This window comes from Bombus bifarius, unplaced genomic scaffold, assembly GCF_011952205.1.
Source record: "Bombus bifarius isolate JDL3187 unplaced genomic scaffold, Bbif_JDL3187 scf7180000008008, whole genome shotgun sequence".
NCBI classification, from domain to species: Eukaryota; Metazoa; Arthropoda; class Insecta; order Hymenoptera; family Apidae; genus Bombus; species Bombus bifarius.
The window spans coordinates 4103375-4116114 of NW_022884386.1; the positions used below are offsets into that span (position 1 = coordinate 4103375).

General features: G+C 44.9%; 1 protein-coding gene across 2 annotated transcripts in view; it reads right to left on the bottom strand.

Moving 5' to 3' along the window:
• Positions 1 to 12351, bottom strand: part of LOC117206840 (irregular chiasm C-roughest protein-like) — a 154638-nt gene extending 142287 nt beyond the window's left edge. For both annotated transcript variants that reach the window (XM_033446556.1, XM_033446555.1), the window contains exon 1: positions 11409 to 12351. In XM_033446556.1, the coding sequence (XP_033302447.1) occupies positions 11409 to 11536 (128 nt within the window). In that variant the 5' untranslated portion in view covers positions 11537 to 12351. The remainder of the gene's footprint in view (positions 1 to 11408) is intronic.
• Between the last annotated feature and the right edge of the window lie 389 nt (positions 12352 to 12740).

Below are 12740 nucleotides of genomic sequence, written 5' to 3' on the forward strand. Positions count from 1 at the left end.
GTTCGTTGCAGCGTTTTCTTTTCTTTTACGCGACGATCATTGAGGGTGTTTTGTTAATCGAATATTTGCCAGGAGATGCCAACACGATCGATTTATCCGTAAGCAGGAAGGGTAGGAGGATAATAAGTGTCACGGATTAGCCGAGGATTCAATGGCGTCTCGGGTCGAAAGCGTGGGAAGGGACGAGTCCTCGAAAGGAACGCTCTCGATGCTCGAGTTCTGTGATCTTAAGCTAGCCTTGGCCGGAAATGCAAACCGATGCTAAGACGCTTGGAACGCCCGGTCATTTATCGCCGTGGCCGGAAGGATGGGAAAAAGTGGACGCTTAAACGATCGCCATTTATCGCACCGCAATGAGAATAGTTACTTTACCTCGGCACACTTTGAACAATCCGCGCTAGCCCAGGCGCTGATGGTTTTTCTGACCGACCTTCCGGTAATTGCCACCCTGCCTTGAGCAACTTTCCCGCGCCGTTATTTTCCTCCAACTTCTCGACCCGCCCCGGTTTCACGACCTTATCAATGACCACGATCCAGCTGTGTTAGCGTAAACCTTTGCTCAACTTCCAAACAACTTATGAGACCAGGCGTAATTTAATTCATCGATATGAAATTACCAACATTTTCGATTCGTCGACAGGGAATTGTAACTTGCGCATTTAAATCTAAATGATCATCACCGAGAAAGCAAGAGATCTGACTCGTTGGTAAAGACGCGAATTTTTGTTCCCTTTGTTTCCTGATTGAAAATCCCGATTAGTCAGTAACCTGTTATCTTACTATTTTTAATCACGATTATAGATGTACAACGATGGGAAATGTCAACGAGATATAAAAACAGAACGTTTGAAGAGAAGCGGTACAAACAGGAAGTGTCTTATTCTTATCCGTTTATCTACGTTACTTTTAGCAAAAGATTATCTGGAATGCGATTTTAGTGATTAACGGTCATGATTCTCAGCCATCGAAGATCGGATAGACTACAAAATTATCTTACAGTTGGTCGTCGCAAACTCTACTGGTATACCGTACGATTTCCATTCGAATGTGAACGAGCTTGGCTACGCGTGGAGAGACAAGTAATCAACGGTCAACCAGTTGGAAAGCCACGTCACGATTACGATATCAACGACGACTCGATTCGGCGCACGTTGCGCGTACTCTTAAACTCCAGCATTTAGGCTGGAGCAGCTTCAATAAACGTGTTGTTTCGTGATCGATCTGGCAGTGAGGAGAGAGAGGGAGAGGGCGGGGGGCGTCAAATAAAAACGAGAATAGCAGACGCAGGCAAAAACCATGCGTCCTTCTTGGTTTACGATTAATTCAAGTGTTGCATCCCTCGAGTGGAAACTAGCGCGCCAGAGGAAACTATATCGGAGCTATTTTACATTCCATATTTCCCGGTTCGTTATTTATGCAAACAGCCGGAATATACGATGAGAAAATGTATGTTTATGCAAGTAATCCATACAAACATTTATTTATGTTTCGAAGGTAGCCTTAACCTTTAACCACCCTGTTCTCCGCTCTATTATTCCTGTCTCTGCTTCGTTTCGAGTTACGTGAAACGGCATTAAATGGAATTATTCGTGTAACGACCCTGCTTGAAAAGAGACCCCTCTCTCTCTCTTCTTTCCCCTCTTTCTCTCGCTCTGTTCTACTCGCTTATTCTCAATTAAGCATGTTCGTTTAACATGTGTAATTGATTACGCGTCGCTACCGCGAGTCGCGATAATTATTAATACATTAAATATCGATAATTAAAGTAACAACGAGAGAGACACGTAATAACGATAGAACATATTTCATCGTGTATAGAAGCATGTTACGGTTAACACACACGTGTGCGATCGTCGAGCGACGACGGATAGAAATTAAAAATGTAGACGTTTCCTTCGCAAACGTTCCGTCGCACTCTAGTTTTCTTTTTCCCCTCGTTTTTACCTTCCCTTTCATCTCCTTTTTTCTTTGCTACGAGTAAATCGTCGCAAAGTCGTCGTCTACGTTGGACGTTTGCGATTCGCCAGCCTTTCTTTCCTTTCTCTTTCGACGATAAAGTGACGTTGTTCTCAGAGATGGAGCATCCTCGTGCCTAACTTGCAATTAGCGTCTTCTAACGACGACGAGTCACAGAGCACTACGCTGCGCGTATGGCTCGTCTTCCTCTCTGTGATGTTCTGTATTGCGTAAAGCGGAAAGCAAGAGGGAAAACCGGGAGAAAAAGAGAGGAAGGCGAAAAGAAAGAAAGAAAACGTATAGGACAAACACAACAAAACGTATGAGCCGCTTTATTTGATTTCATTTAATTATAGTTATTCCCTTTGCGGCCGGAGAAAAGACTCGCAGACGACAAAGTCGAGCAAATGTTTCATCGTCCGTCTGACGACTCCCGTTTATACATGATTGATCTCGTTTTAAAGTGGAAGAAATGAACGTACTAATTCTTCCGCGATATCGTTTATTTTTATTTCCATGAAAAGTCATCAAGAATGAACAAATGAGGCGAAAGACATAGAAAGAGAGAGGGAGGGAGAGAGAGAGAGAGAGAGAGAGAGAGAGAGAGAAAGGAGAAGAAAATGAGAAGAATGATAGCGTTGGACGAAAAGCGGAAACGTTGGTTGGGTTAAAAAAGCCGGGCTGGGCTTTCGAGGTGGCCGCGTTAATTAAAATAATGCTTACGAGATAATTAATTTGCGGCTGGACAAAGTGATGGACGAGCACGCGGCTATGCTGTTCGCGCGACTGGGAATGGGAATATAACGCGAGCCACGAGGATATTTAGTATTCGCAAATTAATCGATTACGCGTAATTGTCATCCCATGTTGGAACACCAAGCCAGTTGATCATTAGGACAAAATCGTTACCTGCGGGAAAGCTTTTCCGTGCTTCGTCGATCGTCGAAAGAAATTCTACTGGTCTGAACTCTCAACTAACGATCGGAAGCTTGTTTCAACTAGTTAATCACTGAAAAAATAGGACACTCATATGGTATTAAAACGACGACCGAAGAAAAGCGATGATATGCGGAACAAGCTCTCGTACCGTTTAATAAGAACTGGCACAACTATTAAACAAATGAACGTTAATTTCATCCAGTGGTTGCTTTTGCTATATTTCCAATGCTACGCCATTTCTTTATTCGACAAATCTCTCGGTCGTTTGGTCGCGCGTTAAACCACATGCGTTCAGTTCATCGTGCATGAATTTTCTCTTCTTTTCGAAACGAATCTCTTTCCATATCCTGACGCTTTCATCTCCTCGACACCTTCCTTTCGAGCACCCGTTCAAAGTACACACATTCGATCAGCGTCCATACATTGGGTCGCCAGGTAAGTCGTTTAGCCCCGCGCGAATCCGCCGGACGCGAATCGAATCTCGACGAAAATCAAACCGTTCGCCAGCAAGTTTTCCCCTTCGTGCCGGAATCAAGTTAGCCCGCCGCATTCGATGACTTTTACTCCACCACTACCAGTAGAGTCTGGATTCGAGATCTCGATTTATAAGTTCGTGACCAGGCCAGGGGATATTTGCATTTCGTTCCGGGAGCCGGTGAACCGGTTGTTGAATTTTCCTCGATTTATGCAAATTCAACCGAGACGTTGCGTAAGGATTGGAAGCAAACAGTCACACTTCGGATCATTGCATTTCTCTCTTTTCACTGACGAATTTCAGTCGAATAGAGGTTGTTAGACCAACGTTTATCAAACTAATCGGGAGAATTTGAATGTTTATCGTATGGTAAGTAATGGAAAATTCATACATTGAATTCTTAATATATATAGAGTTAAAGTCAAGATTATCGACAAAGTAGGAAAAAGGTACGACGACTGGTTTTATCGCGCATCCCTGAAGCTATCGATCTCAATAGATTTTCGGGCTGACGTTTTTTCCAACCGCCACCATCGCTCTTTTATTGCAATTTATCGTATTGTGAGAAACTAATTTCGTCGACCTTTCAAGCTGTCCCTTTCCTTCGAAAAGAAATCAACCAACCTTCGATCGTTGGCATTTCGCGGCCGTAATTCCATTAACACCGACAGTGACGAACTGTGCCGTACACTGGTTATACCGTGCTGTCCCGAACCAAAAATTAATTTTATTTCATTCCACGAAGAACCACCTGTTACGCAAACCGTGCGCCTGACGTGAAGCGGACTTATGTTTCTTATGTATTCGTAAAATATTGTTTCATACGAGAATAACCATGCCAATTGTTTAAACTTTATTAATACGTAGAAATTAACGCGTCAATTCTTAATGTATTTGCTATTCGTCAAATATCGATCAAGCGGCTGTGCGAGGACGATGGAAAAGTCCAAGGTGGACGTGGATCTTTGTATTTTATCAGAACGAAGTGTTATTTCAAATGACATTCCTTCTTTCGTCGTTCGCTTTAATCCATTAATCGTTTTAACTCGTTCAGACCAACGGTGTATTAACGCAGCTTTTCTTCAATCAATTTACATTATTGAATTCTGCTTTTTGATATCGTGCTTATGAAGCGGGATATTCAACGTTATAAATTTTTTATTTAACATTTAAAGTGAATGTTTAATATTTTATTCGTGGTTTCACATTTTAACATCGTTTCTTGTTCCATGTATAATATCATGGAGAAATTAAAATATTTATAACACCTTGATAATTTCTTTTTTCAAATCGTGAACATACTTTTTGTCTCTAAATTCCATAGTAGATTTTTCAGGGTATCCACTATGCTAATGCATATCTCGTATCTAGACAAAACGATGTTTAAATTTACTTTATTTATGTCCTCCAATAACGTTGCTTTTATGTATGTGCAATTTTTATGCACAATTTCATTGCTTGGTTCTTAATCCCTGTGACACACGGATAGCAATTCATACGTTTTTATTTATTCTAGTCGTTGAAATAAGTAGCGTATATGATTCTTTGAGAAAATATATCTACGGACGAGATATATGAACTCTAATAATTTCGACTATTTCTGACATTAATATATCGGGTTATCCTTCTACCAATCGTTATAAAGTGTAATCACATGAAAATAAATGCACAACTAAACTTCTAATACTTACAGTACGATTATATAAAAAAATGTAGAATACAAATATTACAGGAAAACATATTACTATATAATTAAAGAAACAATTTCATTCTAAAAAGAAAAGAAATTCCGACAGTTACGTTGGAAAACTAATAAATGGATAAACGTCTACACGATTTGCGATCGTGCTCGCGTAATATTATTTCGACAGGTTGTTTCGTCTGTGACTTGTTTCATCTTTTCAGTCGCACCTCAGCGCGAAATGCACTCGTCGGTTGATGTTCTCGACGACACTCGACTTTTCGTTCGCAGCCTGATTTATCGACGGGTATTCTGGCGCGCGATACCTGGCGCGGTGCGGGTTGTCGTCGCAGAAGAATAACAACCAGAGGAATTGGAAGAAACAAGCGTTCCTCTTCTCGCCCGTACCGCGAACTGCATCCCGGCGGGCTTGCGAGTTACTTTTCTTTTCCTTTTGCCCCTTTATCCGACGTTTCAACGAGCTCGGAAATCGAGCGCAGTCTGCCGCGAAATGCACGGATATTAAAAGCTTCTTATAAAAATTGTGCTAAATTCTAACGCGTCGTGACGTTGACAAATAGACGATAAGTTCACTATTATTAATCCATAAATGATGGGCCTGCGCGTGTTTTAACCGTGTGTGAAATTAATTCGCCTCATAACGCGGTTTTCGTTGAACAAGTGTTTCATGAATATTGGAGAATATCTGTCGGCCCGGTAATCAAGTTTAAAACTCAATTCGCCAAACTGGATTGCACCGTGGAATAACCTAGGTAAATTCGTTACTTGGAAACGTAGTATTGGAAGAAAAGTTCCTCGACAATCGAGTAGAAAGACAGAACGAGAGAGAGAGAGAGAGACCGAGATAAGGAAAAACACAGCAGCCTGCCCCGCCAGAAGAAAAGAAATTAATCAGTTGAATTATTAGATATAAACGTGGCTCGTTCTCCGACGAAGGATTGAGCCAATTGAGCCATCTAGGCCATCGACGAATTCGTTGCCCTTTAAGGCCTAACTATCGAAACGACTTTGTAAGTAAAACGGCGCAACAGTGACGTCTGTTCGATCGTAAAGTAGCAAAGAGCCAGTAAACGTGACGCGGTACGAAACATCTTTTAAACTCGAACCTTAACAAGCTGGGTCAACTCGACCATGCCGAGGATCCGTTTTTATGTGCTTTTACTTGATTTGCTTTTACAAGAAGAATCATCGATGGTTACCATAGTGGCAAAAACCTATCTGCGGATGTTGCCCCTCTCTTTGTTCAGCGGTGCGCGAAGCGAAACCGAGAATCAGGTGCACCTCGGTTGTTCGATGACTTTCGGCTCTCCATCGACTTGATTTATTGCATTACAACTAGCACTGACACTTACACCGACGCACACGGCCTGCTACGCCAGCAATCGAAGGGGTGAATTTTATTTACTTTTAGCGAATCGATCGACCACGGAAGACGGAGGAAAGAGGCTGGGCCAAGAGGCAGAGAAGAAGAGAGGTTGCTGGGTCACCGGCAACCCTGGCAAAGCGAACCCAAGAGTTACGTGGCCTCACTACCCCGCCGGCCTTTCGCTTCTCTAACGTTATATCATCGTCTACTTCCTTCGAGGCCGTGAATTTACGCAGACAAATCGGCCCGAACATAGCCACCGATCTTTACCCTCTCAGTCTCACCCGTCGCTTCTCTCTGCTTCTCGTTCTCTCTGTCTGGCGTTTCACGGTTCGTCGCCTCGCCGCACTCTCCACCGAATTACTGTAATATAATGTTCGCTCGAACGTGGCCGTCTTCATAATGTTTCGTTTATCAATGTTTTCGATAGTCCCGTCGATCTACTTCCGCGTTCTTCTTCCATCCATCCTTCCGCTTTCCATCTTCTCATTCGTTGCTGCTCGATTTTCTTTACTCTTCGCCGCGCTCGAAATATCCGGCAACCGGATCACGATACGGGACGCGTACGAAACTCAATCGATGATATCGTGAACGCTGACACGGTAGTAAGGTGCAGATACTTCTTCGGTACGTTCTTGAGGACGTCGACGTTATGAATAGGAGAGGGATATATCGATAGAAACGGAGAGATTCGGTGAAGCTCATCGAGAATACCCGTTAACGAATGTTCAGAATTGAAACAATTTGCGGAATGAAATTAAAGTTAGCAGGCAGGAAGATCGTGTTCGAGTTACAAACACAGTTTAACCTGTTTATCGCTGGCCGGTTGAAAATTGTTTCACAAATTCGCTGGCCGAAAATAACAAACCGAAGGTTTTCGTGCGCTCGATCGGGCCGATGCAACTTCTCGTTCCCAATGAAACACCTCCCTTACTCGGCTCGATCGCGGTGGTGGTTTCCAACTTTCGGTAACTTCTGTTCGCAACGGTGTTTCCATCGGTATCATTCAAATCCGCACATAATTTGCGCTAGTTCCCACCGCGATAGATATTCCGACAACGTTTCATTCGGCCTAACCAATGAAATGTTTTGCAACTATGCAACATGTCTCTGTCTTTCTCTCTCCCTTTCGTTCTATATAGCTCGAATTCTGTACAGCGGAAATACGCAGCCGTTAGAAACGCAACGCGTTAAGGCGAATTTGAGCTGTGTTAATAACGCGCTAACACACAGAGTTCCCTTCGATTTCGAAATTGCGTATCCACGGGTATCGCCAATCCTCGATACTCCATTGTAGGATGCCGTCATTCGTCCATCGAACACCAATAATGATGTATCTACGCTGTTGATGATTTTCACGATGACCAGAGTTTCGTGATAAAACGTTTCGTTTTAATTTTGCTTCTCGTAGCTTTCAATGCATTGTACGTTGGTGATAGAGTAACAGCCTGGCCAGTAAGAAGTAGGAAGACGCTGGACCGTTTGTCTATACCATAAAAGAATTGCCAAGTTAGCGACGTTACGTTAGCTTTGCGACGACATATGTTACTTTACGATTCCTTTCGTTTGGTTCCAGACGAAATGTAAACCCCGCTTCCACTTCTACTACTTCCAGACGCATCGTGCTTCCTCTACCCTTCTTTTCGTAAGCTTTTACGGCGCAACGGAAGCCTTTGACTGCATCGCTGCCAAATGGAGGGATAATTTCGCGAAACCAGGTCAAACTTTCGACGCTCGAGTACGTCGGGCGCGTTTTCCTTTTCCTTGTTTTATCACGAGCAACTTCGTTTTTGTATCCTACCCACTTTGGCCCCACCCTTCCCTGTCTTTATTTCTTTCTCCTAAATGATTATATTTCCTAACTTGATTCGCCGAGGGACGCCTGCGAAAGGATTTGGCTCTGGCCAAGAGAGTTCCGAATATCCACGAGTCGAGCGAGATAAATGGATTATTTTCGATTCGAAATTGCTCCTGTTCGTGAGAGCACGAGCTTTGGCACAGTGATTCGAGCATACTGCGTGTCATCGTCCCTTGCAATCGTATTGGGGGTGATACGGGGCAGGGCGCGTTTTCGCGAAACGAGAGGGTCGTATCCAAGTTCAAATTTTCAGCAGAGACGAGTCTTTGTTGCCCGTTAAAATGTCCCAGTAATATCCCATTCCCCTTGCGTATTACGTTCGTTCCTCTGTTCTGTATCGTTCTATCCCTGCGCGTATGTTTCTCCGAGCTTTTCCCCTATTTTCTATCTTTCTCTTTCTGTCTCTGTCCCCCTGCTATTTTTTATTTTTTCTGCGACACGACTGTAAATAACTAGGTGCTGCGGTGAAACCAATCTGCTGTATTGAAAATGAAAATATTTATACTTTCGGAGAGATAAGCGCGGGTATCGCGCTCATCAGCATTGACCGCCCTGTTGATTTTTACGCAACGTGACTTATTATTCTCAAATAAAAGCGAATAATAATTATCCTTACGGTTGCTACGCCACTCGGTACCGTACCGTCCTATTTTACTAAAGTTTTCAGAAAATATAATGGATGTTTCTCGAAGCGGTAATGGGCGGATAATATACTTATCAATACGTATGATCCGTTATTGGCGCTCGTACGACGAGTTTATTTGCATTCATCCATCCTTCTCATCCATGTACGGATGATGCTAGTACAAGAGAACTTTGTTAATCAATCTCGTGTATACGCGGAGACTTTCTTTGGGTCGGGAATAGTGAATCGACAAAAAGGAGATGATATAACGACCTCGTGTACATAGGAGAACATAGGATGGGAACCCGGTGGCTCGGTGCAGTCTGAAAATCTATTTCCTATTTATTTGCCTCTTTTTTATCATCGAACCGCCGGAACAATACGCGGCTTCAAAAAAAGGAAAAGCAAAAGTTAATACGGCGATACGTCGATAAAACTGGCGGTAACGAAAATTGGATTATCTCCTTTCGTTTCGTTTGTTCGGTTGATTTCACGCAGAAATTCAGCTACGCGGGAAAAAATGTCGATGTTTCGAAAAACTCCTTTTTCTTATAATACAATTGAAACTATGGGATTGCGAGACGCGAGCGCTACAGAGAGCTTCGTCCGTGTTTCGCCATCGTGCGAAGCAACTACGCATACGAGTACTGCGTGTAAGTACGCAAATTTGAAGAGAACAAAAAAAGAAAAGCACTCGGGGAGAGACAGAGTCGGAAAAAGAGGATGAAATAAGCTGGGGGTCGTGCAACGAAGGAGTTAAAACCAGGGTTACATCTTCTCTGACGTCATTTCGTGTCGCGTCACCGAAAATGTAGCCGCGGTGAGCCAATTAAAATACACGGTCGGATTACGAGATGCCGGGTCATGAGGGTTTCAAGCATTAGGCAAATGCGATACGCAGAGGACGCATTGACATTCGTGGCCCCGGAGCAAAAAGGGTACACTGACGCGGCGGCGAACAGCCGAGAACAACCGCAGCTTTCGTGTTGCCTTTGTTCTGAAATTATTCAAGGCTCCCGCGGCTTTTTCGCCGCACGCGGCCAGACCTAATCCTGTATCTTTAAGGTGAGATTACACGATGCCCTCGTTCGAGCCGTCGTTTAATATCGTGGAGAACGAATGAAATTAAAATTTGACCAACTCCCGGTGGCTTTGACGCGGACGAAACACATCGCGCGCACCACGTATCTTCTCCTATCTCTGTACGTGCACGCTGCCGTGAAACTGCTTTAGTAATCCGGTGACTCAGGATTTTCTACGGAACTGAAACGACCGACGTGAGTTCGTTATTGAAGCAATAAAATGCTCCGGATACGAGCTTTCTCGTTGATTCCTTTTCAAAAACGATTCCAAAGGAGCTTATCAGGGATTTTTGACGTATCTACGTGCAGCGCTTATTAAAGACTCTAGGAGCACGGTGTGACATATCTCGTACATATATATATATATATCTATCAATTGAAATTTGTCGTTCCATGGAATTTCGATTCGCCGTTCCATAGGGCAAATTGAAAATATTTGACGACAACACGGCGAAGTGATTATTCCCTTGAGAGACTACGCGTCTTCTCGTACATCGAAGTAGTGGGAGGATGAGCACGTAGAAAATTGGCGAGATCGTTTTCGACAAATCCTTCTTCTCGTTAATTATACGCCAAGCATTAACGCAACCATTAATCAACGGGGCGAAAATCTAAAGCACGTCTTGCCCGTGGCGTATCTAACGGGCTACGCGTTTTCATATCGACCGCGTAAATTTCTTCGCAGGCTAATGGCATTAAATTCCCTTGCGCGCCATTTAATTCCCGCGCCCTGTATGCAGCGCCAGCCTATTCCACACAGAAATCGATACCATAACGACGCGTGCCTTACATTTATCTCCCTGTCGTAGTCTCGCTATCCCTTGTCCTGGAATCGCCGAAAACGCAATCTCTACGCTCGGTCCTATATACCTTAGTCTAAGTCACGTATCGCGACAATCGTTGAATATCGATCCTGCGTGAATGTTTTAACACGCGCGGCACGAACGTGCGTTGTACCAGCCGCCGGAAATCGTTGTTGTGAAAGACCTCTCGCGCGTTTTTCGTGTATTTCGCGTTTTTATATACCATCGGCGAACGAACGCGGTAACTGGATCGGGTGATATCTTTTTATATGTTTTTATATTCCTCGATCGTCTGAAAGACTACGAATGACGTGAGATTTTCTCAAGTACCGTTCTGCTATCACGTGTATGTCAGCACGCGGTTGCACGGTGTGCCGTATGTTCCCTACGACCACACATGCGCTCCAAAATATCCGCGAGAACGAGTATCGGAGAATTGTCAATGGAGTTACTTGTCCGGAAAGGAATTCCCGTTCAAAATACCACAGCAGTATATATAGGGACATTGGCGTGGCGCCGCAATAACAGTCTTAACCCTCCAAACCAACGAGAACGCCGATAACCATTCGCATTGATCGATTAAAGAAGAATGTTGCACTTACCTGCCGGTCGTGTGTCGTCTCGATCTACTTCTTGCAAGATCCGTGTTATCCCTGGTCGTAGTGCGTCGCGTCGGCACCGCGTTGAAAATAGAGAAATCCATGGTGTACGCCGCGAGGAATCCGACCATTGTTCACTGGAAATCAACGTTTAACGCACTATATCAACATTGCATAACGTGACACGATCGGCGTTTGAACCGGCACCGACTTAACCAGATCATCAGAGAATGTAATCTCACGACAGACAGACACGATACAGCCACGTCCGAAATCAACTCCTTCGCTAGCCAACCTCCCGACACCCCGGATATGCTCTATCCCTCACGGGGAACTGTCACACGTGTTACAGAGTTACCACGGTTCACTATATGGTTGTACGCAAATCACTATCCGACGTCGCGGACACACTGTTCGCTTCTCACTTCAGTGCCACTTGTCCGCGACGTAGTCCCGATCCATTCACACAAAACCTCGAGAATCGGAACCTCTCCACTGTGTCGTGTGTGTAAATCACTGCAATGACATCGTCCCAGGAGCGAGTACGCCACTCTATCTCATCGGCGAGGACGATGCACGAGGCTCATACTGTCAGGAGGAAGCGATCGAGACGGTGTCGAGCGGCCCCGACGATCTTCTTTCGCCACCACCGTGCAGCATCACGGCATTCGCGTCGCGGAACTTTCTCACACTCGCGTGTCTTCCGTAGATCGTATCGATGGGGGTCACACGAAATCGCACTCGACGTCGACTACGCGTTTCTACTGACGGACGGAGGCAAAGATCCAAAGACTGGTACACAACACGAAAGATGAGAACACGGTAAGTGACGCGTCCGATCGGCGAACAAGTTTCTTTAGCGTGGTTTCGTGCTCCCTCGAATACGATTGTTTGTTCGGAGCTACGACGTCAACGGAACGAGCTCAACATAAGTAACCCGTCATCCGACTCGCGCGAGAGTTGGTAGGAAACTACTCGCGAGTTCTTCGTCGAGCGTACTTGCATCCCCACCACTGGTCGCGCAACTGCACCCCACCACTGGCCTCGCGTAGGGCACACGCGCCCCTTACCCCCTCCTTCTAATGGGCACGCACCGAGCTACCCGGAGCGTGACACACGCTCACGCTTCTGGTGGGGGCAATGGTCGCGTGGCGGGCTGCTCTCGCGTGGGGGTAGAGAGGGCAAGGGGTACAATCCGTACGAAAAGGGAGCGACACGCGGTACGAGAGAGATACGTAGACACGGCGCGTTCGCGCAGGCGTACTGCTCTTCTGCGGGAATGTATCCCCGTGAAATGTACGGTAAGTACGTACGGGATAACGAAGACCGTGGGGT